Source organism: Salvelinus alpinus, chromosome 29, assembly GCF_045679555.1.
Source record: "Salvelinus alpinus chromosome 29, SLU_Salpinus.1, whole genome shotgun sequence".
Lineage (NCBI taxonomy): Eukaryota > Metazoa > Chordata > Actinopteri > Salmoniformes > Salmonidae > Salvelinus > Salvelinus alpinus.
The window spans coordinates 20,089,866-20,117,249 of NC_092114.1; the positions used below are offsets into that span (position 1 = coordinate 20,089,866).

Consider the following 27,384-nt stretch of genomic DNA (forward strand, 5'->3'; position numbering starts at 1 on the left):
CTGTGATTAGATGAAAGGAAAGAGAACGACAGAACTGTGATTAGATGAAAGGAAAGAGAACGACAGAACTGTGATTAGATGAAAGGAAAGAGAAAGACAGAACTGTGATTAGATGAAAGGAAAGAGAACGACAGAACTGTGATTAGATGAAAGGAAAGAGATGGACAGAACTGTGATTAGATGAAAGGAAAGAGAACGACAGAACTGTGATTAGATGAAAGGAAAGAGAACGACAGAACTGTGATTAGATGAAAGGAAAGAGAACGACAGAACTGTGATTAGATGAAAGGAAAGAGAACGACAGAACTGTGATTAGATGAAAGGAAAGAGAACGACAGAACTGTGATTAGATGAAAGGAAAGAGAACGACAGAACTGTGATTAGATGAAATGAAAGAGATGGACAGAACTGTGATTAGATGAAAGGAAAGAGAACGACAGAACTGTGATTAGATGAAAGGAAAGAGAACGACAGAACTGTGATTAGATGAAAGGAAAGAGATGGACAGAACTGTGATTAGATGAAAGGAAAGAGATGGACAGAACTGTGATTAGATGAAAGGAAAGAGAACGACAGAACTGTGATTAAATAAAAGGACAGAGAAAGTGGAGAGGATAGCAACATAAATTGTTTGACCATGTTGTAGAACAGCTCCACATCTCTAGATGCATGGCTTGGTGACTTGAGAGGTTATAGAGGAAGATAGACATGCTGTAATGATTTCCAACATTAAGCATCATTTAGAATGCTTGATAATAAGAGGTAATAAAGCCTACGCTGTAACTCAGTGGGTATCCTTTGATTAGGATATAAAACAAGTGGATGCATGTGGATTCTCTTACTGCTCATGGCCTCTGGAAATAGTTGGGGGAGTCCCAAATGGTCCCCTATTCCCTATATAGTGCACTAGTTTGACTAGGGCCCATAGGGCTCTGGTCAAAAGTAGTGTACTTTGTAGGGAAAATGGTGCCATTTGGGACACAGACTTAATGTAATAGCTACAGGTTTTCCAGTTGATCTACTGTAGATTACTTCAGAGAAGGAGTTATAACATTCTCTACTGCTACCCCCTCTTGTGTCTTAGATCAGGCTTTCCCAAACTCGGTCCTGGGACCGCCCCTGGGTACACGTTTTGTTTCTTCCCTAGCTCTAGACAGCTGATTCAAATAATCAAAGCTTGACGACTAGTTGGTCATTTGAATCAGCAGTGTAGTGCTAGGACAAAAACCAAAACATGCCCCCAGAGGGGGCCCCAGGACCAAGTTTGGGAAACCCTAGCTGTGTTCGAATACTCATACTAACTGTACTATTTGTGATGTGAATTGAGTATATAGTATGTGTAACAGTTTAACTTTATGTCGGTCCTCTCGCCCATACCCGGGCGCGAACTTATGTTGCTATCCCCTCCACTTTCTCTGTCCTTTTGCACACATCAACAACAGTCACCCACGAAGCATCGTTACCCATCGCTCCACAAAGGCCGCGGCCCTTGCAGAGCAAGGGGAACCACTACTTCAAGGTCTCAGAGCCAGTGACGTAACCGATTGAAAGGCTATTAGCGCGCACCACCGCTAACTAGCTAGCCATTTCACATCCGTTACATATGCTTATTGGTCATAGTATGGATATAGTTAGTATGCTAAAAGTTCCCGGATGACGTACTAAATTCATCAAAATTCGATGTATGCAAGCAGTGGACAATATTCCCGTACTTTTAGGGCCCATAATGCAATTCTTCCGAAAATGGGCGTGGCTTCATAACTTTTCAGATTTGATGAAAATTGCGCAAAATGTGCAGCCAAAGTCTGACGAAAGCGGATACAAATTCATTGCTTTAACTAATTATGACAAATGTTAAGAAAATTTTGAAAAATGTAATAAAGTAATGCCTTTTCAAATAAGTTACGTTACACGTTATGTTGGCTAAAAGTTTGTTAGCTACGCTATCCTTACAAACCGCATAGCATTACAGCAGTATGTACTGGTATGTTAGCTAGTTACCTAACTTTAGTTGGCTATTAATACATTGAACTTGCCAGGCAGTATTTTTTCAGTCTCCTGAGGGGGAATAGGCTTTGTCGTGCCCTCTTCACAACTGTCTGTGCAAAGCTGTCATTAAGGCAAAGGGTGGCTACTTTGACGAATCTCAAATATAAAATATATTTTGATTTGTTTAACACTTTTTCGGTTACTACATGAGTCCATAGGTGTTATTTCACAGTGTTGATGTCTTCACTATTATTCTACAATGTTGAAAATAGTAAAAATAAAGAAAAAACTTTTGACTGGTCCTGTATGTCAGGCTGGGATTCACCATGTCAAAATATTTTTCCCCAGGTGCATGAACAATGAGGATATTTACTGCGACTTGGATGAGAACCTATGTCCAAATGCTCAAGACCGGTTTGATGCAAACTAGTGTCGGCTAAACGTTATGTTTCTTTCATTTCTTTCATTTGATTACATTGTGAAAGATTTCTTCAGTTATTACACCTTTGATCACACATAGGATAGAAATTATGGACATTTTATGATCAGTACATTTTAATGGGGGTAGTGCAAGTGTATTGCCTAATGTGAAAACAGTGTAATGTACTGTAATATACAGTACTGTAGCATACTACATTTTGAAAGATGTATCTAAAAATGCTTGCTATTGGATTGACTGGTTGTTAAAATGTGTAAATTGAGAGCACATCATTATGTTGGGTTTTGGTGATTAAATCAATGTACTCATTATATTTCATAGCAAAGTTATATTTTGGATCAATGATTGTGTGGTGAAAAATGTCGACAAACAAAATGAATGCACAATGAAAGGTTTTGAGTGTAAGACTGGCTGCGTTACAATTGTTACCAGTTTGGAGTTTTGTACTAAGAGTTTTTAAAATTCACCACCTACTTGGGAAAATAGTACCAAAGTGATAAAAAACTGTATATGTGTGTGTGTGTGTGTGTGTGTATGTGTGTGTACATACGTTTGATGAAAGCCTGTAGGGAGGTGTAGACTGGTAGATGTCATTGTGGTAGGTGTGTGTGTGTACATACGTTTGATGAGAGCCTGTAGGGAGGTGTAGACTGGTAGATGTCATTGTGGTAGGTGTGTGTGTGTACATACGTTTGATGAGAGCCTGTAGGGAGGTGTAGACTGGTAGATGTCATTGTGGTAGGTGTGTGTGCTGGGGCAGCGTGCAGTAGCCTGTCTCTTTCCACGGCCCACAGAGCGACTCTGCATCATACAGCGGCCCACCTCTGCTGGTGTCTGATGGGGGGCAGAGAACGGGTAGCACTCTTCTGTCACCACACTGAGAGAAAGACAGAAAGACAGAAAGAGAGAGAGGTGGAGAGTAGAGAGAGAGAGAGAGAGAGAGAGAGAGATGGAGAGTAGAGAGAGAGAGAGAGAGAGATGGAGAGTAGAGAGAGAGAGAGAGAGAGATGGAGAGTAGAGAGAGAGAGAGAGAGAGAGAGTAGAGAGAGAGAGATGGAGAGTAGAGAGAGAGAGATGGAGAGTAGAGAGAGCGAGATGGAGAGTAGAGAGAGAGAGATGGAGAGTAGAGAGAGCGAGATGGAGAGTAGAGAGAGAGAGATGGAGAGTAGAGAGAGAGAGATGGAGAGGAGAGGAGAGGAGAGGAGAGGAGAGGAGAGGAGAGGAGAGGAGAGGAGAGGAGAGGAGAGGAGAGGAGAGGAGAGGAGAGGAGAGGAGAGGAGAGGTAATCATCAATTCACAGCTAAAGAACCGAAAATTCATTCTTCATTTGATCATTTAAAAAGCTCCTAATATTGTGCCTGGTGTCGCAATAAAATATGTCCTACCCTATGCGCCTCATGTACCACCAGGCTCCGTCGATACGTCCTCCAGCACAGCCCCCTTGGTTGCGTGTATCACAGGAAATTAGGTTCTGGGGCGACAGTTGAGGGGTCATGTGACCCATCGACTGGATGGAGATTCGATCAGATGCCACCGCTGAGCGAGGGAAATAGAGATGGAGGGAAAGAGAGATGGAGAGAAAGAGAGATGGAGGGAAAGAGAGATGGGGGGAAATAGAGATGAGAGAAAAAAAGATGGAGGGAAATAGAGATGGAGAGAGAGAGATGGAGGGAAAGAGAGATGGAGAGAAAGAGAGATGAGAGAAAGAGAGATGGAGGGAAAGAGAGATGGAGAGACGGAGCGAAAGAGAGAGAGATTGAACTTCTGGGAAATGTTCTAAGAGATGTTAAAGAAATTATAAAGGGACGTTCTGGTACGTAAATGATAAGGGGACGTTCTGGTACGTAAATGATAAGGGGACGTTCTGGTACGTAAATGATAAGGGGGCGTTCTGGTACGTAAATGATAAGGGGACGTTCTGGTACGTAAATGATAAAGGGACGTTCTGGTACGTAAATGATAAGGGGACGTTCTGGTACGTAAATGATAAGGGGGCGTTTTGGTACGTAAATGATAAGGAGACGTTCTGGTACGTAAATGATAAGGGGATGTTCTGGTACTTAAATGATAAGGGGACGTTCTGGTACTTAACCTATTTAATCCCGGTCACAATAGTGACCGTAAAAAACTTTTTAGTTATAAGGCTCTAAATCTTTTACTGAATGACGTATCAATGCATTTACAGCAAATATTGAAATAATAAAGGGTCTCAATGAAAGATGTGTAGTGTCACATGTTTAGTGTAAATTGTCACATGACCAGAGCTGTTTACTTCCTGGTTGCACCATGAGAAGAGGATGGCTGCATCAAAGCTCCCAAACAAAAGGTTAGTAAAGTATGTTAACATAAAGATAGGACAAAGATTTTTGGTACACATCATCTTTAAGGTGTCTAGTATTGATACATGCATTTGCAATTACTCAACTTTGTTCAGTGTGGTCATAGAATGTGTAAACATGTTGACGGCAACAATAGTGACCCGTGGGATATCACAGTGCATCTAGGTATACACATACTGATACACATACATAGGTCTTGTTCTACCTAACTTTCTACTCTGTTCTTTCTTTTAGTTTCACTTTGAGTCAAGTTCGGGATATGTTGGATCTAGGTGACTGCCCAGACAAGGCATGCAACATTGCAGTTATCCCTCAAAATGAGAAAGATGCTGTCCTGAGTGATTGTGATAGCGATGGGTCAGATATGGACTATGGACAGGCCATTTGCCAGCCAGGCTGTTGAATGCATATGCTGAACCTATGCTAACAGATCATGACAGGAACAATGTTATCAGTGATGAAGACCTACCCCTCACCCCCCATCCACAACCTCCCCCACCCCCCTCCATTGTTGATAATGAAGAGCCAAGGGCCTCTACCCGCCAGAGGGTCCAGTCAGAAGAGCCAAGGGCCTCTACAAGCCATAGGGGTCAGCCAGAAGAGCCAAGGGAAAAGCTGCAGGTGGCCAAAAATAAAGATTGAGTGTTCAAACGATCGAAGAGGCCTGCCACCGCTGTGATTCCAAAACACATAGTATACAGCCCAAATATGCAAAAGTTTTGCACGATACCACTGAGCCACGGAAGGAGGTCTTTACTGGCTGCTACTGTTGAAGATCAGGCAAGATATGACAAAGCTTCTCACTGGCCAATCAACACGATGCACCGGTTCCAGAGAAGTCGTCATTGTGACAAACGTACTACCTATGCATGTGAGAAATGCAAAGCGCCACTGCACATTGAGTGCTTCAAGATATACCATGGACAGTAGAAAAGGAGATAAGAGCGAATGAAAAAGGGCTGAAAAAGACAATAAAAGAAAAATTGAAAAGTCGATAAAGGGTGAGGAGAAGCAGTACAACGGACTCTAGGAAGAAAGGAAAAGTCGACAAAAAAGACAATCAAAATGACTGAAATGTTTTTGGAAAAGAAGGTCAATTGATTCAAGACATACTGTATGACAGTAGGTCTGACTCATCACAGTTTAAAATAGTTATGCACAAACTAATCTTGCACTTGGTTCTGAAGCCTACCTCTATGATGTGTATATATATATATATATATATAAGCACTCATTGTGCAGTGGCGCTTTTTATATAAATAATTGTATTTTGTTCAGTGTAGGCCTCTACTTGAATGCATATTCTACAGGCTACCTCTATCCTAAACGTTACCTTTATGTTCAGTGTAGGTCTCTACTTGAATGCATATTCTACAGGCTACCTCTATCCTAAATGTTACCTTTATGTTCAGTGGGAATGAATCACACGACTGCTATACAGTTGTTAGTGAATGTTTCACTAAAATGTCACAATGACAATGTTACAATGAATATTGCACTAAAGTAACAGTGTTACAATGTATGTTACAATAAATTAACAATGTTGAAATACGCTGATGGTTGTTTTTTTGTCTTTGCTCTCAGTGTTCATATCGTGTTGTATAAGGGTTTTTGATGTGTAAAATAGTCACACTAGAACGTGACGGGGCATTCTAGAGGCAATGCTGGGGACTGCCAGTGACAGAGTTTTAAATGTGTTAATAACTGGGTTGGGATTTATAAGAACTTTGATAACTGCATAGGAGAGATATGTTAATTTAGTATACGTAACATTATCCCACCGGTCACAATTGTGACCGACCATAAAACACACTTTTTCACCTACTTTTCCATTAAAATTTCAAAAAAGAATGATTGATTACTTCAAAGGGTTACTAATGACACTTGATTTGGATATTTTCATGTCTGGGAAAAATTTGGGATTAAATGGGTTAAATGATAAGGGGACGTTCTGGTACTTAAATGTCGTTTTGAAAGCATTTGACAATTTTCTCAATATTTGCAATATTGCGGGAAAAAATGTAACCCACATTTACCAGTATTTTACCAAAATGCCAGTACTTTATAAAAATACCTGTATTTTACCAGTATTCTGCCAGTATTTTACTACCATGTAGTGTCTCACCTGCAGTGGAGAAGGCCCAGGAGGCAGCGCAGTTGCCCTGGTCCAGAGGTTCGTGGATCTTTCCAGGCCACTTCTCTGCTGCGTTGAAGTACTGAGGCAGACGGTCATTCTGAGGGTCCATATTCAGCTGAGCAGGGGGATAGAGAGAAGGAGGAAAACAGGAATTAGCTACTACACAATTTCAATCCTGTTTTAATGTACTTGACCACCTTGATATTTTATTTTGAAGTATTAAAATACAATTTCTTATTACTCTCAAAAACATACAGTAGGTGTTCCAACAGCCAGAGAGCAAGAGGAGACGGACAAACCAACAGCAAGAGGAGACTGACAAACCAACAGCAATAGGAGACTGACAAACCAACAGCAAGAGGAGACTGACAAACCAACAGCAAGAGGAGACTGACAAACCAACAGCAAGAGGAGACTGACAAACCAACAGCAAGAGGAGACTGACAAACCAACAGCAAGAGGAGACTGACAAACCAACAGCAAGAGGAGACTGACAAACCAACAGCAAGAAGAGACTGACAAACCAACAGCAAGAGGAGACTGACAAACCAACAGCAAGAGGAGACTGACAAACCAACAGCAAGAGGAGACTGACAAACCAACAGCAAGAGGAGACTGACAAACCAACAGCAAGAGGAGACTGACAAACCAACAGCAAGAGGAGACTGACAAACCAACAGCAAGAGGAGACTGACAAATCAACAGCAAGAGGAGACTGACAAACCAACAGCAAGAGGAGACTGACAAATCAACAGCAAGAGACTGAGAAACCAACAGCAAGAGACTGACAAACCAACAGCAACAAGTTCCTAATGATACTTTTGTACGGAACGTGCAATGTTGATTATTTATCCACAATAGAACATTGCATGTAATACAGTGAGATGGTCTAATCAGAGTGTCTGTTAAGTTATTCTATTATAGAGGACTTATTCACAGATGATTAGTACCATTTGGCCCAATGAGTTAGAATGGAAACAGAATCTTTGATCAGTCTCCAGACCATAGAGCTGATTGAACTGACTGAGGGAAGCTACACTAACAGACAACCTCAGTGTAACAAAGACATTGAAAGCGGGGAAGGAAAAATATCTGCTCTCACTGGAAATAATATGCAACTATGTGATTAATCTACAAACAGCCGAGATTGAAAGGGGAGCCTGATCTAGCTTTAAACGCCTAATATGGACTCATTGGAGAAGCCTCCAACTCCAGAATGAAATCACTATGATAATACCTCAGACAAATACCTGGTATAGCAAGCTTATCATAATGCTTATCACATTAATTAATGAGGGGGAATATCTATGCTGCCTCACATATTCCTCACCAGTCCAAGAGGTTCTGCTGTATGTGTCATGAGTCATCTAACCAAAAGGGCTGCATCCCAAATTGAACCCTATTCCCTACATAGTGCACTACGTTTCACCAGAGCACTACAGTATATAGGGAATATGGTGTAATTTGGGACGTAGACAGGCCAGGTCTGGAGGTGGGAGGCATGCTTAACCCTGCCGTTGTGTAGCATTAGCATGTAACTCTATCTTTGTTTAGACAGAGCACAGCGGCTGATACGTCCTCCTCACATTCCTCCCCGCTAATGTCTATGTGTGTGTGTGGCTCCAACCCCCCAGGATTTAGGAGTGGAGTGGGAGTGAGTTAGGGAGTTAGGAGTGGGCCTATCCATTACCCAGTATGACTGTTAGACGTGTGGGGACTGAGCTGGGAGACAGACAACAGACAGAGAGATCTATGAATAAGCTCTCCTGCTTAGATCTGGCTCCTGGTACAGGTAGGGGCATGTTGGGCTGGGGGAGTGGGGGATTGGAGAGAAACAAGTTGAAGGGAGGAGGAGTGGGAGAGTTAAGTTTGGAGGATGTAGGGGGGAGAGGTGGGGATGGTGTCTGGGAAGGGTAGGTGGAGAGAGGAAGGCTAGTCAATTGTGTTGTCTGAAATGGGGATGGCTCCACCCCATCCTCCCCTACCCTCCTCCCCCTCCACCTCTATCCTCTGCCGCATCTTCTACCCCTATCCTATCTCCCTTCCTCTCTCTCCTAAACCTGTCTCTGATTGGCTCTTACGTAATCTGTCTGGTTAGATGTAAACAAAGCTAAAGATGGCACATAGCAGAGAGTAGGCTTCCAAGATCCAGACAGACAAAGAATTATCAACAGACCAATAACAGGCTTCACCTGGTAGCCATAGCTAGTAATGACACAGGCCAGGCCAGCAGAATCTTTATATAAAATGTTATGTCATGTGTCCCTCTTGATGCACACGCAATTTAAAAAGCAGACTGGACTGTCCCTCACTCTCAAGGCCGTGTCAGCATATCTGCATCCCATGTATGGGCCCCGGTAAAAGTAGTGCATTATATAAGGAATAATTTCCCATTCGAGATGTATCCCATGAATCACCCAGCCCAACCCTTTCTCTACCCAGCAGACAGGTCTTCTCACCTGCATCTCGTTCATGCTCATGATAGTCCTGGAGGGCCTCTGTGTCCCCAGGCGATATCTCAGGCCTTCATCCAGAGACATGCCATAGAACTGGCTGTAGTTTGCTGCCCGCCAGCTAGGGACACAGAGGAGAGGAAAGTCCAAACAGTGAGTGTGAGAAACCTGTGTGTGTGCGCATTAAGGCAGCCAAACAGTTTACGTAAACGGAGCCGACTGAGTGTTGCAGTGTCCTTTTACGTATTACGTACAAGAACGCCCCATGAAATTGGGAACGCAACGTGTAGTTCCTTGCGCAGACTTGAGGGGCAGTATTGAGGGAGTGGTGAACGGGTCAGCTGTTTGTTTACCTGCACCCACCCGCAATTGCTAATAACCCATCCGCAACCACCCGGCTATATGTGAGAAAGTGAAAATCTGAGGCCCGCACCCAACACTAACCCGCTAACATAGAAAATGCACAGTAGTCTACAGTCAGACAGCAGAAGGATTTTTTGAGAGGCTGTTTGTTAGTCAACTTGTCTATAATTAGACCCATGCAGCTTCTCTTCTGTCATTATACAGTATGCTGCCCTGGAGGACCGAAATAAACCCTTGCTCACTAGAATAATGTAATAAATTGATTAAATGAATGCTTCAATCTAGTTGACATCGGCAAAGTTTTCTCTGTCATCTCTGCTTCTTTCAGGGAGCAAAGAAGTTTAGGGACCGGGGAAAGAATGTAGCAACAACAAATAATACTAAGGGAAAGAGTTCCTGTGCAAAATGTCCAAATGACATCAGTTTGACTGGTTGTAAGGAAATAGGAAGCTGTGAAAATGACCCAACATGTTTCTGATAAGATTTCAGTTCTGCTTGGATGCATATTTTATGTGGTTGAAATACTATCAGCTTTTATGATGCTGATAAAGACAGTACCTCTACAGACGGTATCTAACTGCACATTCACATTCTCTCAAGATGCTGAAAGAAAGAAATCATGTTTCTCCACTCTTGTTCCTGAGTAAAAATGTAGCCTACAATTGGTGTATCATTTTACTGCAGGAGTTAATATTAAGGTTATGTGAGAGGTTATAGACCTACAGTCAGTGTCCAGTTTTCAGTTTCCATTGAACCCATCTGAACAGTACGCTACAGTTCCCTTCATGTGCCATAGGCCTATTTGAAGTCCCCGTCTTGTACGGCTCTTCACAATCATCCTTTGCTAGATATTACTGTACAGTTGGAACTAGAAGCACAAGCATTTCGCTACACTTGCATTAACATCTGCTAACCATGTGTATGTGACCAATAAAATTTGATTTGGATCACATATAACATAACCAGCACTGCTATCATCCTCTATTACCACTCATGGGTGGCAGGTAGCAATGCGGTTAAGAGCATTTGGCCAGTAACTGAAAGGTCGCTGGTTCGAATCACCGAGCCGACTAGGTGAAAAAATCTGCCGATGTGCCTTTGAGCAAGGCACTTAACCCTAAATGCTCTAGTAAGTCTCTCTGGAGAAGAGCATCTTCCAAATGTAAAAAAGGTACTTTTCTGGTCTTCCTTATATTTATGTTCAAGAGTCGAATTAGCAGCTTCTCCCTTATTGAATTCAACTCTGACATTGTCCTTTGTACCTCCGTGGATTGATGTTAACTTTTTCTGCCTATTCCCGAAAGCATTTGGCGATTGGCGTGTAGGCTATTTGACACTCGTACAGTTAGGCCCTGAAGTTTAGGCTTACGCATTAATGCCAGATAATGAAGGAAAAACATCACTGTAGACTATAGATATAAATTGCACAAGAGTTACCTCTTTATTCAACCCGCCCCCAACCACCCGCCCTTGATCCACACAATATTTCATGACCGTAAACACGCCCGCAGGTTATGAGTCAACCCGTGCATCACTAGCGTGCATGTGTATGTTTGTGTGTGTGTGCATACGTGTGTGTGTGTGTTTAAGTGCTCTTACCCATAATTTCCTCTGTTGACAGCCTGGATCATGTCATTCTCTATCAGACAGGCATGCTGCTCACACTCCCAACGCCCAGTTGTTCCACATGTACTGTAGGAGGTAGAGGAGGGAGGGGGAGAAGAGCAGAGAGGGAGAGAGAGCAGAGAGGTAGAGGAGGGGGAGAAGAGCAGAGAGGTAGTGGAGGGGGGGAGAGAGAGCAGAGAGGTAGAGGAGGAGAAGGGGAGAGAGAGCAGGGAGGTAGAGGAGGGGAGGGGGAGAGAGAGCAGAGCGGTAGAGGAGGGGAGAGGAGAGGAGGGGGAGAGAACAGAGAGGTAGAGGAGGGGGAGAGAGAGCCGAAAGGTAGAGGAGGGGGAGAGAGAGCCGAAAGGTAGAGGAGGGGAGTGGGAGAGAGAGCAGAGAGGTAGAGGAGGGGAGAGAGCAGAGAGGTAGAGGAGGGGAGAGAGAGCAGAGAGGTAGAGGATGGGAGGGGGAGAGCAGAGAGGTAGAGGATGGGAGGGGGAGAGCAGAGAGGTAGAGGATGGGAGGGGGAGAGCAGAGAGGTAGAGTGGGGCAGAGAGGTAGAGGAGGGAGTGGGAGAAGAGCAGAGAGGTAGAGGAGGGGAGAGAGCAGAGAGGTATAGGAGGGGGAGAGAGAGCAGAGCGGTAGAGGAGGGATGGGGAAAAGGTAGAGGGGAGGGATAGAGAGCAGAGAGGTAGAGGAGGGGAGGGGAGAAGAGCAGAGAGGTAGATGAGGGGAGGGGGAGAGAGCAGAGAGTTAGAGGAGTTGAGGGGAGAGAGAGGAAAGATGGGAATGGAATAGATAGAAAGAAGAATGAGAGTGTGACAGAGAGAGAGAGAAACAGACACAGAGAGAGAGACAGAGATGAGAGAGACAGAGAGAGAAAGAGAGAGAGAGAGAGACAGAGAGACACAGAGATAGACACAGAGAGAGACACAGAGACACAGACAACGAGAGAGACACAGACAACGAGAGAGACACAGAGACACAGACAACGAGAGAGACACAGACAACGAGAGAGCGAAAGGTAAAAAGGACAGAGAAACGGGCAGATAAAGAGGGGGAAGATAAAAGAAGAGGGCAGCAGAGGGAGGATACAGGAGATATAAAGTTAGAATGGACAGGGGTCAGAACTGAGAACATTGCTTTAGATTCATGACTAATGGTGACACATTTTTTGGCCTTAATTATAATAATTGGAAGTGTATTAATGTACTGCACAAACTGAAGTTCAAGTGATCAATGTAATTTACTAATTGTTGTCCACCGTTGTGAAGAAATTTTTCTAAATTACAAAAGGGACAAGGAAGCCAACAGTCAACAGAGAACGTTTGAAGAATAACAAATAAGTAAGAAGCTATACTGTATACTCTAATTCCCTGGGAGAGACTGAACAAGTGGAACAAGAGACTTGGCAAAGAGAAAGGGAAAAGAAAGAGAAAGAGAGAGAGGGGGCAGAAGGAGAGAGAGAGATGGGGCAGAAGGAGAGAGTGAGAGAGAGAGCGAGAGAGGGGGGAGGCAGAAGGAGTGAGAGAGAGGGGGGCAGAAGGAGAGAGAGAGAGGGGGGCAGAAGGAGAGAGAGAGAGGGGGGCAGAAGGAGCGAGCGAGGGGGAATGAAGGGGAGGAACAAGAGACCTTTTAAGGCTACAGAGCACTGAAACATATCCATTTTTAGTCAGGAGGAACCAGGGGAAGTGAATACTAACCAGTCTGAATGGACTCGTTAAGTGGATATTAAAACATGACGACATTAAAATGTTTGAGAGCCACTGATATAGAGCATTCCTACTGTCTGTGTTGTGCTGTGGGGATGTGTGTGTGTGCCAAGACCCCCGGAAAGAACTAGCAGCCACACATAGTACAGTACAGTAATACGCTGTGCCCCAAATGGCACGCTATTCCCCATATAGTTCACTATTGGTCCGTAGAGTTCTGGTCAAAAGTAGTGCACTATGTAGGGAATAGGGTGCCATTTGGGCCATAGATTCCGATAGGCCTACTGTACAACATACTGTATGGAAGAGTGTGTGATGTAGCTATACATTGCCATGGTAACACCTCTTTAAGCCAACTGTGTATAATATGTTTAGGGCCTGCCAGCCATAGTTCAATAGAAGACTTGTTGTAAACATTCATTATAGCAATCTATGCATTCATAATGAGTGACATAATCACACAGGTGGGTCACATACAGTGCTATCTAAAGGAAGATGATGACTTAACTTCTTATCCTCAACCTGAGATACTATGAACCCTAATGACTCTCTCTCTCACACAGCTCTACCTATAAACCTCAGACCTCAGAGAGTCTGCTGTATCTGTGGTCCTGTTTTAGGGACTCCCTGTCAACGCCCCAGTCAGACAGAAAATAACCACCAAAACACGCAGAGCAATGAGACGACCCCAGCCAGATCTACAGGAAGACGACCCCAGCCAGATCTACAGGAAGACGACCCCAGCCAGATCGATAGGAAGACGACCCCAGCCAGATCGATAGGAAGACGACCCCAGCCAGATTTACAGGAAGACGACCCCAGCCAGATCTACAGGAAGACGACCCCAGCCAGATCTACAGGAAGACGACCCCAGCCAGATTTACAGGAAGACGACCCCAGCCAGATCGATAGGAAGACGACCCCAGCCAGATCGATAGGAAGACGACCCCAGCCAGATCGATAGGAAGACGACCCCAGCCAGATCGATAGGAAGACGACTCCAGCCAGATCGATAGGAAGATGACCCTAGCCAGATCGATAGGAAGACGACCCCAGCCAGATCGATAGGAAGACGACCCCAGCCAGATCGATAGGAAGACGACCCTAGCCAGATCGATAGGAAGACGACCCCAGCCAGATCGATAGGAAGACGACCCCAGCCAGATCGATAGGAAGACGACCCCAGCCAGATCGATAGGAAGACGACCCCAGCCAGATCGATAGGAAGATGACCCTAGCCAGATCGATAGGAAGATGACCCTAGCCAGATCGATAGGAAGACGACCCTAGCCAGATCGATAGGAAGACGACCCTAGCCAGATCGATAGGAAGACGACCCTAGCCAGATCGATAGGAAGACGACCCCAGCCAGATCGATAGGAAGACGACCCCAGCCAGATCGATAGGAAGACGACCCTAGCCAGATCGATAGGAAGACGACCCCAGCCAGATCGATAGGAAGACGACCCCAGCAAGATCGATAGGAAGACGACTCCAGCCAGATCGATAGGAAGATGACCCCAGCCAGATCTACAGGAAGACGACCCTAGCCAGATCGATAGGAAGACGACCCCAGCCAGATCGATAGGAAGACGACCCCAGCCAGATCGATAGGAAGACGACCCCAGCCAGATCGATAGGAAGACGACCCCAGCCAGATCGATAGGAAGACGACCCCAGCCAGATCGATAGGAAGACGACCCCAGCAAGATCGATAGGAAGACGACTCCAGCCAGATCGATAGGAAGATGACCCTAGCCAGATCGATAGGAAGATGACCCTAGCCAGATCGATAGGAAGACGACCCCAGCCAGATCGATAGGAAGATGACCCCAGCCAGATCTACAGGAAGACGACCCTAGCCAGATCGATAGGAAGATGACCCCAGCCAGATCTACAGTCTACAGGAAGATGACCCCAGCCAGATCTACAGGAAGACGACCCCAGCCAGATCGATAGGAAGACGACCCCAGCCAGATCAATAGGAAGACGACTCCAGCCAGATCAATAGGAAGACAACACCAGAGCCAAATAAATGAGATAGCTACTGAAAGAGTGAGGTGTCAGCAACAGACATGGCCTCGACTAGGCAAAGAGTTATCAGGAGTTATCACGGTCAACTGCTTAATTACCCAAAGCCTCCGCAGCAGATCTTATCATGACCACAAAAGCCTGGACTTATCAGACACGAACGCTTCTCACACACATGGTGATAGATAAATAAACATTAACAAACACACATGCAGATATTCACAGACCGCAGGCGGCTGGTGAGTGTAGGACGTCTCATAATAATGGCTGAAATGTAGTGGTATCAAACACATGGTTTTACCATTCCAGTCATTCCGCTCTAACAATTACTATGAGCCTGTCCTACCCAGTTAAGATGCCACTAGCCACCTGTGCCACAGACACATCACACACACTTACACATTGAAAAGAAAAGGATGCACGTGTAACCAATGTGAAATGGCTAACTAGTTAGCGGAGTGCTCGCTAATAGCATTTCAATTGGTGATGTCACTTGCTCTAAGACCTTGAAGTAGTTGTTCCCCTTGCACTGCAAGGGCCGTGGCTTTTGTGGAGCGATGAGTAACGATGCTTCGTGGCAGACAGTTCTTGATGTGTGCAGAGGGTCCCTGGTTCGAGCCCAGGTAGGGGTGAGGAGAGGGACGGAAGCTATACTGTTACACACGGACAAAGCTTTCGCAGATACTCAAGCAGATGTTGAACTGCATGTTAGTACTGTGGTGTTAGCCATGACTGCTATGATATAGTAGCCTACTGTTGTAAGGAGATCACAATGGGGAGGAGGAAGAGATCAGGACAGTTGGGGCTGACCAGAGCAGAGAGGGGAGAGGGGGGCACACTGAGGGAGAGGGACAAGGAGAGTGTTTGGTTATCTAGGAACAGAAGTACTGTCCTCCACCCAAAACCCTGTGTGTTACTGTTTTTTTAATCACTTTGGTACTATTTTCACAAGTATGTGGTAAAATATCTTAGTACAAAAGTATGTGGTAAAATATCTTAGTACAAAACTGAAAACAGATCATGAAAAAGGCTTCTTTTTTTTACATTTTTTTAAAACTTTAAGCACATTTTCAACAATCAAAATCCCTCAGTAACATTTCCACCAAACCTAATCAGTGTTTCATCTATAAATACCTTCCATATAAAGTAATTGTCTTTCACAATGCAATGCTCACAATACTTTTCACATAATTCTCTTCTCATTTATTTAAATACATTTGACAATCAAATAATCCAACTGCGCTTACTCACTAAACCGTTTGGTAAACTTATAGGTTTTAAACTGGTTTGTCTACTATATATGGATTTGAGAACTACACAAATAAAATGTGTGTTTGTAAATTATAAACGTCTAAATGACATGTATGATACATGATAACCATACATAATGACTACTGGTTATTGCTAATGGATTTCACATAGTGGTAACCACAATTGGGGTGAACACTTGTAATTTCTTTCAACATGGAGCAGGATAGACAGCAAGGGAGAGAAAGAAATCAAAGAACTCGTAGACAAGGGGCCTGTCAGAGAGGTGGGCATGGCCCCTGTCAAAGAGGTCAAAGAGGTGGACATGGGCCCCGTTAGAGGTTGACATCAGAGAAAGGGAGGCAGACGGCAGGGAACTGTTGTGTCTAATGAAGTCCGGGCCATCATCGGTGACCATGTGGTTAACAGAGGCCTTACCATGGCAGAGGCTGATTAGTTAGGTTAGTTCAACCCAATCTGAAAGATCAACTGTCAATTCGCCAAGAAAACCGTTAAGTCTGCAGGATATGGACTATGCTTTACCATTACATCTACAGTAAATGACATTTTGTAATGCATGTAAATTCACAAAACATGTTACACTATTTTTCCAGTATGATCTATTGACAGTAGACTCTGTTCTACCCTCAGAAGACCCCATGGTGGTGGCCGTGTGCTGACCGACCAGCAGGAGTGGGCTGTGGTGGAAATGGTGAGGGCCAGGAATGACATACGTCTGTCTGAAATAAAGCAGGACATTGAGGAGAATGATGACACCTTTGCCAATGTGGCATCCATCAGCCTGCCAACACCTTTTGAAGAGTCACCAGGTATCTATGAAACACATTTACCTGGTGCCTTTTGAGAGAAACAACGACCGGGTGAAACAATTGCAGGCTGAGTATGTTCAGTTACAGCACTATATACTGTATTACTGTCACTATTAATGTACATGCTACTTCACAATATCATATTGGAACTATACTGTAAAAACAACTACCCAAAATATATTTTTAGAGGGTGATGGTACTTGATAATGATGTGAACCATCACAAGTATATCTTCGTTGATAAAGCAGGCTTCAATCTGGCAATAACTCGGCACCATGGGTGGAACCTCATCGGCCAACAGGCGACCGTCCAAGCGCCTGGACAACGGGGGGGGGGAAACATCTCCATGTGCACAGCTATCTCTGAATAGTATGGTGTGGTAGGATGTAGGCCTACCATCATGGTATGGTAGGACGTAGGCCATTACTTGGATCCTACAACGCTGCACACCTCATTGTGTTCTCAATGAAATTGAGCAGACATGTCAAAGTGAAGGGGTCACCTATAGTATGTAATTGTGTGGGACAATGGTTTCGGACCCATCCCCAATTTGTGACCCTATACCTGCCCCCATACTCTCCTTTCCTCAACCCTATTGGAGATTTGTTTTCAGCATGGAGGTGGAAGGTGTACAATCGCCATCCCTATGAGCGTGACACCCTCCTTCTGGCCATGGATGAGGCATGCGACGACATCAATGCAGACCATTGTCAAGCTTGGATTCGCCATGCCAAAAGGTTTTTCCCGCGGTGGATGAACAATGAGGACATTTAATGAGGAATTTAAGGCAAAATGCTTAAGACGGGCTTGATGAAAATGAATACGTGTTAGAACTGTAGTGCATAAAATGTGGTGAGTAGTTGACTCAGAGAGAGAAAGACAATAGTTGAACAGTTTTGAACAAATTCCTTTTTTTCAAAAATGAAGAAGCGAGAGAGAGCGAACACTAGCTATATATATTTATTTTTTCCACTTTCACTCACTTAGCTAGTGAATGCAGCTAGCTAGTTTAGCCTACTCAAACACCCGGCTCAGAGAGGGATGTTATGTTAGCTAGCTGGCTATGGCTGTCCAACACTGGAACTCTTCCATGTCAACATAAGCTTTAGTTTTATTAATTTATTGCCACAAGGCCCGCCGGTGTAACTGCTAAACTAGTTGCTGACTGTATAACATACTGCATGATTGTAGCAGGTTTACTAATGTGTAAGTTCTAGTAGCTATGTTAACTATAACGTTACTAACATCGTTAGCTAATATGGTGACAACGATGTAGGCTGTGTGTAGCGGTTAGTGGTCATGATATGAAGGTTTTGCATCATCTTCCTTTAGACATCAGACAGCTGATGCATTGAAGTCAACAAGTGAAGGGAAATTCTGAGAGGAGGAGAGAGCGTAGATGCGAGACGGAGTTATACAACAATCAAAGGGATCATGCTATTTGTATGTGTCTGCTTTGAAAGTGAACTGTGTTTGCGTGAGATCAGGGGTGTATTCATTCCGCCGATTCTGATGAAAAACGTTTCTTAAACGGAAGCAAACGGAACGAAACAGGGATAAGCATATCTGAATATATCCAATAGAAGCTCTCGTTTGCAACTGTTGGACTAATGATTACACCCTAGACAGCAAATCACTTCCTCATTTACTCAAATGTTTCCTTTATTTTGGCAGTTAACTGTAGAACAGAGCTATCGCTCGAGCCGCAGCAAAATGGAATATAACGTTGCGAATAAGTTCAGAATGACACAATTTAGGTGTACAACATCTAAAGCCCTGCATCACTATACTGAGAGCTTTGCCGTTTAAAATGACGTATCTGGGTGTTTTTGGAGCTTTGTTCATGTTTTTTCAGGGCCCTCATTATTCTTAACGAAGATGAAGTGATTTGCTGTTTGGGGTAAGTTTTTCAAAAACAAGTGAAATCACAAAAAGGCATCAGGACCCTTCTATAACATGCCATACATTTTCCCCCCAAAATTATATTTCTTTGTAAAAAAAAGAAAACTCTTCCTTTAAATGCTGCACCGTGCTGTACTGGAAGCAGGGTCTATTTTTGCCATGGCTGTGTTTATTTAACTTCCAAATGTTTCTCTCAAAGGAGAGGAAGAGAGTGGGAGACACATCCGGTTAGACCGGACATCTATAGGCTCCCCTTTACTAACTCTGCTCCTCTCTGACCCATAGGTCTCCACCACACCCATCCACCACTCCAGGCAGGCTAAAGCAAACACTCAAAGTCTTTGAAAGATGTGTACCAGTATTTGAGCCCAGGTGTGTTATTTAGCCTACAGGATGGACCAGATCAGAGGTCAGTAGGAATAGACTGGAGTTAGACTGGATTAGAGAAACAGCCACAGGATACTTTGCATGAGTGTGAAAATAAATATGATATGGATACATGAATGGTGGCAGACGCCAACCAGACACTCGCCTTTGCATCGCAAGTACACACGCATGCACGCACACACACACACACACACACACACACACACACACACACACACACACACACACACACACACACACACACACACACACACACACACACACACACACACACACACACACACACACACACACACACACACACACACACACACACACACACACACACACACACACACACACACACTCTCTGAGAAACAATCCATGGCGGGGATGTGAGAAACCGTTCTGGCAGATAGGTGAGGAATTCTACCTCCCCTCATCACGGAAACTGTCCTCGAGCCCTCACCGCCAGCCCACTACCTCATTTGTTATTTTCAGCTATTGTAATACCCCAGACAGGAAAACCATCCATACCATACATACAAAAGTGATCAGGACTTGAATAGTCCGTCTCGTAACACAAAAAGCCTAACGCTAATAATGAAGATCGCTCAATGCAATTATTTAGTCCAATTGAAAAGCTACAGGTGAGAAGAAGTCAATGTATAAGTCAAATCAAAGAGTTAGGGGTCTGTGAGATAGCCTGGCATTGTCGTTCTACATATTCTTGTGTTAGAAAGAGGTTATCAGGTGTATTTGTGTACTAGACATGATTTTGTAGATCAAAGTTCCTGCACACTTGGGCAGTTAGAGGAATTTCTGTCCCAATTATCTTTCATTTCAGCCGTCTTACTCAGTGGGTGGTGTGGAGACACTGTTGGAGAGCTTGACACCAACACACACACCAACACACACACACACACACACACACACACACACACACACACACACACACACACACACACACACACACACACACACACACACACACACACACACACACACACACACACACACACACACACACACACACACACACACACACACACACACACACACACACACACACACACACAGTATGGGGCCTGGGCCAAATAAACTTTCAACTGTATGTCATGCTGCTTTTCAAGAGCCAAATTGTCTTCAGTCTTAATCTGTATCACAGACCAACCTACAGGTATTCTGCTATCAATAGAACAGAGTATAGTAGTAGTAGTAAGGTACTAGTATAGTGGTACTAAAACAGAACCAAAAAGACTAGAATGAGATATTCCACTAGGTCACTAGGTCTATGCTCTAGATATAACCTAGTGGAATATCTCATTCTGGTCTTTTTAGATCTATTTCGAGTGATTTATCAATAAGGTCAACTATATTTCTGCTCTGGCATATAGAAATATATTTTCTAGAAACAAGCACAAAACCCTGAATAAGTCATAATTTTACTTTTTTTTTTACCTTCAGTTAAGAACAAATTCTTATTTACAATGACGGCCTACCAAAAGGCAAAAGGCCTCCTGCAGAGACGTGGGCCTGGGATTAAAATAAATAAATACAATATAAATATAGGACAAAACACACATCACAACAAGAGAGACAACACAACACTACATAAAGAGAGACCTAAGACAACAACATAGCAAGTGTCATGACGTTGGCCTGGGGGTAGGTTTATGACAGTTATAAATACCTCTCCCCCCCTTTTTCCTCTCTCTACCCTACTGATGTGACATTTGAAATCCGACCAGTTGAACATATGGGTTGGTACTTAATGAATATGATGTCTGTTCGGTTGTCATCTGAGACATTCTCATCAATGATAGGATGACATAAACTCTACAGTGGAAAGTCTACACATTAGAGTTATCAGATTCACATGGAATTGTTGGGCAATTTAAATGTTTGAATATAAAATTATTGGTGAAAAGATTAAATGTAATTTTAGCTTCCAAATGAGAGATTTGGGTTTTCATAAGATTAGGGCTCTGCTCAATCAGTGGCCCGCCCCTGTGAAGAGACATGGGTTATAAAACTATGAAAACACACCCTTCTCCCTCCACTATATAAAGCCTTGACGAAAATGTAACCTCCTGTTCCGGGTACATTAGGATGACGTTCCGATGTCAGAATGGTTCAGATAATATATACAGAACGAAGCCAACCTCAGCGTGAGCTTTGGTTGCGAATGGTAGGAACTTTGAACTCTTATTCCCTACAGAAGTGATAACTCCTAGCTGTTGAGTTAGCAACAGCAGCTGCAAACGTGGGCTAGGAAAGAACACACATAGTATTCCGTCTACCACTCAACGACGTTACTACAACGTATCCAATTTACCAGCAGAGACATTCTTCAAAGGACAAAGGACTCTGTTGGGAAACACGGCCTTCCATCTACCACCAACCTATTGAAGCGCAGCTCAGAGTAAATATTAATGGCATTTTCCTTTTCCAAATGGGTAATTTAGAATGCATAAGATACTGTATTTACGATAGCATGGCTTCTCCCTTTGTTCCTCAAGTCTTCCCGCCCTTTCACTCGAACCCAGCCCCCTTTTCTTTTGTGTAACCAGCTGTCATATCTGTTCCGTCCGCTAGGGATGTTTTCCTTTATGACGTCATTTGTAATCAAGGTATGATTCGTTCTGTGTATATGTAATTCTGTGTGATTAGTTAGGTATTTAGTAAATAAATAATTAAACCCAATTTTGTATTGCTGTGCTGATTCAACTTGTTAGCCAGGGTTCGTGAAGATAACCAAGAATTTACAACTTTCAGATGAGACTGAAATAAGGTGACGATTAATATTGACTGCTATTGATGTAAAATATTACTAGGTCTTTAAGAGTTTATTCGGAAGATAACTGCTCTATAAATATTATTTCGTGGTGCCACGACTTTCTAGTTAATTACATTTACATGATTAGCTCAATCAGGTAATATTAATTACAGAGAAAGGATTTTATAGAATAGCATGTCATATCACTTAATCCGGCATAGCCAAAGACACGACACAAGGCAGCAACACATGACAACACAGCATGATAGCAACACAACATAACAACAACATGGTAGCAACACAACATGGTAGCAGCACAAAACATGGTACAAACATTATTGGGCACAGACAACAGCACAAAGGTCAAGAAGGTAGAGACAACAATACATCACACAAAGCAGTCACAACTGTCAGTAAGAGTGTCCATGATTGAGTCTTTGAATGAAGAGATTGAGATAAAACTGTCTAGTTTGAGTGTTTGTTGCAGCTCGTTCCAGTCGCTAGCAGCGAACTGAAAAGACGAGCGACCCAGGGATGTGTGCGCTTTGGGGACCTTTAACAGAATGTGACTGGCAGAACGGGTGTTGTATGTGGAGGATGAGGGCTGCAGTAGATATCTAAGATAGGAGGGAGTGAGGCCTAAGAGGGTTTTATAAATAAGCATCAACCAGTGGGTCTTGCGACGGGTATACAGAGATTACCAGTTTACAGAGTATAGAGTGCAGTGATGTGTCCTATAAAGAGCATTGGTGGCAAATCTGATGGCCGAATGGTAAAGATCGTCTAGCCGCTCGAGGGCACCCTTACCTGCCAATCTATAAATGATGTCTCCGTAATCTAGCATGGGTAGAATGGTCATCTGAATCAGGGTTAGTTTGGCAACTAGGGTGAGAGAGGAGCAATTTCGATAGAGGAAACCAAGTTTAGATTTAACTTTAGCCTGCAGCTTTGATATGTGCTGAGAGAAGGACAGTGCACCGTCTAGCCATACTCCCAAGTACTTGTATGAGGTGACTACCTCAAACTCTAAACCCTCAGAGGTAGTAGCAGGAGCGGAATAGATACTCTGAATAATCGGCTATGAAAAGCCAACTGACATTTACTCCTGAGGTGTTGACCTGTTGCACCCTCTACAACTACTGTGATTATTATTATTTGACCCTGCTGGTCATCTATGAACATTTGAACATCTTGGCCATGTTCTGTTATAATCTCCACCCGGCAGTCAGAAGAGGACTGGCCACCCCTCAGCCTGGTTCCTCTCTAGGTTTCTTCCTAGGTTCTGGCCTTTCTAGGGAGTTTTTCCTAGCCACCATGCTTCTACACCTGCATTGCTTGCTGTTTGGTGTTTTAGGCTGGGTTTCTGTACAGCACTTTGTGACATCAGCTGATGTAAGAAGGGCTTTTTCAATACATTTGATTGATTGATTGATAGTAACACCTGTGGAAAGAGGGACATTCTTCTTACCAAACCACATGACCATTTGTTTTGGAGGTGTTCAGAACAAGGTTAAGGGTAGAGAAAGCTTGTTGGACACTAAGAAAGCTTTGTTGTAGTGCGTTTAACACAAAATCCGAGGAGGGGCCACCTGAGTATAAGACTGTATCGTCTGCATATAAATGGATGAGAGAGCTTCCTACTGCCTGAGCTATGTTGTTGATATAAATTGAGAAGAGCGTGGGGCCTAGGCTTGAGCCTTTGGGTACTCCCTTGGTGACAGGCGGTGGCTGAGACAGCAGATGTTCTGACTTTATACACTGCACTCTTTTGAGAGGTAGTTAGCAAACCAGGCCAAAGACCCCTCAGAGACACCAATACTCCTTAGCCAGCCCACAAGAATGGAATGGTCTACCGTATCAAAATCTTTGGCCAAGTCTATAAAAATAGCAACACAATATTGCTTAGAATGAAGGGCCATAGTGACATCATTGAGGACCTTTAAGGTTGCAGTGACACATCCATAACCTGAGCGGAAACCAGATTGCATACCAGAGAGAATACTACAGGCATCAAGAAAACCAGTCAGTTGATTATTGACATGTTTTTCCAACACTTTTGATAAACAGGGCACAACCAGTGCTGCTATAGCATTAGGTTAGAGTGATGCACAGCTGAACGTTGATTATCTTCTGTAAGGTTTATACAGCATTGGGTCTCTAATGCCTATCAAACACATACGCCACAGTCTGAATCGGCTTGGCCTGTGCAGTATATTGGTTAACTAAATCTTAGCTGGGATGTAATTGTAGTTTAGCCTGAATTAGTTAACTAAACCATAACTGGGATGTTACTGTATTTTAGCCTGTATTAGTTAACTAAATCATACCTGGGATGTTACTGTAGTTTAGCCCGTACTGGTTAACTAAATCCTAGCTGGGATGTTACTGTAGTTTAGCCTGTATTAGTTAACTAAACCCTAACTGGGATGTTACTGTAGTTTATCCTGTACTGGTTAACTAAATCCTAGCTGGGATGTTACTGTAATTTATCCTGTATTAATGAACTAAATCCTAACTGGGATGTTACTGTAGTTTAGCCTCTATTAGTTAACTAAACCCTAACTGGGATGCTACTGTAGTTTAGCCTGTACTGGTTAACTAAATCCTAACTGGGATGCTACTGTAGTTTAGCCTGTACTGGTTAACTAAATCCTAGCTGGGGTGTTACTGTAGTTTATCCTGTATTAATGAACTAAATCCTAGCTGGGGTGTTACTGTAGTTTAGCCGGCATTACTATCTGTATAACTATCACCAAGCTTCTGAACTACTACATGTAGTTCACTACTCCTCAATACTGGGAGAGCAGACGGAGAGGAACAGATGGAGGAAGGGAGGAGAAGAGGAGGAGAGTTGCTGGGGATTTGAATGTGTTGTTCCCATCTAGCCCTTGTAGAGGTAACCCATCCTACCCCTGTCCCTAGCCCCAAAAGGCCCACTGTTACCCAATATTGTGCAATGTTTCCCAACGTTGCCAAATGCTCAGTGTTGTTTTGCAGGATGATGTGCAACCATATGTAGCTGTTGCTTTTCTTCTGCTGCTTGTTTGATAAGATGCAAGACTCTTCCATTTCATGAAGGCGATAGCTACATTAAACCAAATGAATAGGTTCCCAAAACTCTCCATGGATAATGTGGGTCTGTCTGTGGTACAACCAGAAAGGTCACGTCATCAGATCAAAGTGTTTGAAGGAGTGATCACTGTTTGGACAGAGAGATGTAAAGAAAGGTAGTGAGAGGGGAGAGGTAGAGACAGAGATATACAGTGCCTTAGGAAAGTACTCAGACCCCTTGACTTTTTCCACATTTTGTTATCTTACAGTCTTATTCTAAAATGAGTTTCCCACCCCCCTCAATCTACACACAATTACCCATACTGACGAAGCAAAAACAGGTTTTTAGAAATTGTTGCTAATTTATAACAAATAAAAAACTTAAATATCACATAAGTATTCAGACCCTTTAGTCAATACTTTGTTGAAGCACCTTTGGCAGCGATTATAGTATTGAGTCTTCTTGGGTATGACGCTACAAGCTTGCCACACCTGTATTTGGGGAGTTTCTCCCATTCTTCTCTGCAGATCCTCTCAAGCTCTGCCAGGTTGGATGGGGAGCGTTGCTGCACAGCTATTTTCAGGTCTCTCCAGAGATGTTCGATCGGGTTCAAGTCCGGGGTCTGGCTGGCCCACTGAAAGACGTTCAGAGACTTGTCCCGAAGCCACTCCTGCGTTGTCTTGGCTGTGTGCTTAAGGTCATTGTCCTGTTGGAAGGTGAACCATCGCCCCAGTCTGAGGTCCTGAGCGCTCTGGAGCAGGTTTTCATCAAGGATCTCTCTGTACTTTGATCCATTCATCTTTTCATCATCCTGACTCCTGCTGAAAAACATCCCCACAGCATGATGCTGCCACCACCATGCTTCCCCGTAGGGATGGTGCCAGGTTTCCTCCAGACGTGACGCTTGGCATTCTTGGTTTCATCAGACCAGAGAATCTGGTTTCTCATGGTCTGAGAGTCTTTAGATGCCTTTTGGAAAACTCCAAGCGGGCTGTCATGTGCCTTTTACTGAGGAGTGGCTTCCGTCTGGCCACTCTACCATAAAAGCCTGATTGGTGGAGTGCTGCAGAGATGGTTGTCCTTCTGGAAGGTTCTCCCATCTCGACAGAGGAACTCTGGAGATCTGTCAGAGTGACCATCGGGTTCTTGGTCACCTCCCTGACCAAGGCCCTTCTCCCCCGATTGCTCAGTTTGTCAGGGCGGCCAGCTCTAGAAAGAGTCTTGGTGGTTCCAAACTTCTTCCATTTAAGAATGATGGAGTCCACTGTGTTCTTGGGGATCTTCAATGCTGCATAAATCTTTTGCACCCTTCCCCAGATCTGTGCTTTGACATAATCCTGTCTCGGAGCTCTACGGACAATTACTTCAACCTCATGGCTTGGTTTTTGCTCTGACATGCATTGTCAACTGTGGGACCTTATATAGACAGGTGTATGCCTTTCCAAATCATGTTCAATCAATTGAATTTACCACAGATGGACTCCAATCAAGTTGTAGAAACATCTCAAGGATGATCAATGGAAACAGGATGCACCTGAGCTCAATTTCGAGTCTCATAGCAAAGGGTCTGAATACTTATTTAAAGAAGGTATTTCTGTTTTAGGGGTCTGAATACTTTCTGAATGCACTGTACAGGGAGAAAAGAGAGGAAGAGGTTAGAGACACGTACCATAAGTTGCAGTTCTCTTTGTATGTTTGTCCTGAGAGGAATTTGTGGCTGTTTCTTTCACAGGTGCCTGGAAGGAAACAAAGGGAGGAAATTCAAAAAGATGCTGACAGCCGATAGGATCACATTAATGATAACTTTTTGGTCCAGTTGTGGCGGAATATCTGAGAGGCTTACTCATACAGATTCCTCCACTATATCTTCTCACAACACTCCCATGTATACACACACACACACTCTACACACACTCTACACTACAGAGACACACTCTACATTACACACTACAAACACACACACTTTTTAAAATTAAATTTTAGTAGTGAGTGGATACATTTTCACAGACACACACACACACAGACACACACTCCACACTATTGACACAGACACTCCAAACAGACACACACTCTACACTCCAGGCACAGACCTACACTTCAGGCACAGACCCACACTCTACACTCCAGACACACAAAAGCACG

At 43.7% G+C, this 27,384-nt stretch overlaps 1 protein-coding gene and 1 long non-coding RNA gene across 3 annotated transcripts in view; one reads left to right on the top strand and one right to left on the bottom strand.

Annotated features, from left to right (window-relative positions):
* Nucleotides 1-27,384, bottom strand: part of LOC139559253 (tubulointerstitial nephritis antigen-like) — a 67,180-nt gene that overhangs the window by 22,672 nt on the left and 17,124 nt on the right. For both annotated transcript variants that reach the window (XM_071375069.1, XM_071375068.1), the window contains exons 3-8: nucleotides 26,912-26,978; nucleotides 11,320-11,412; nucleotides 9,364-9,478; nucleotides 6,893-7,019; nucleotides 3,814-3,964; nucleotides 3,119-3,305 (exon numbers count right to left, since the gene is read on the bottom strand). In XM_071375069.1, coding sequence (XP_071231170.1) covers nucleotides 3,119-3,305; nucleotides 3,814-3,964; nucleotides 6,893-7,019; nucleotides 9,364-9,478; nucleotides 11,320-11,412; nucleotides 26,912-26,978 — 740 coding nt within the window. The remainder of the gene's footprint in view (nucleotides 1-3,118; nucleotides 3,306-3,813; nucleotides 3,965-6,892; nucleotides 7,020-9,363; nucleotides 9,479-11,319; nucleotides 11,413-26,911; nucleotides 26,979-27,384) is intronic.
* LOC139559254 (uncharacterized) lies at nucleotides 4,356-6,319 on the top strand. Its single transcript, XR_011671723.1, has 2 exons — nucleotides 4,356-4,754; nucleotides 5,002-6,319. It is a non-coding gene; the product is annotated as an uncharacterized lncRNA (long non-coding RNA).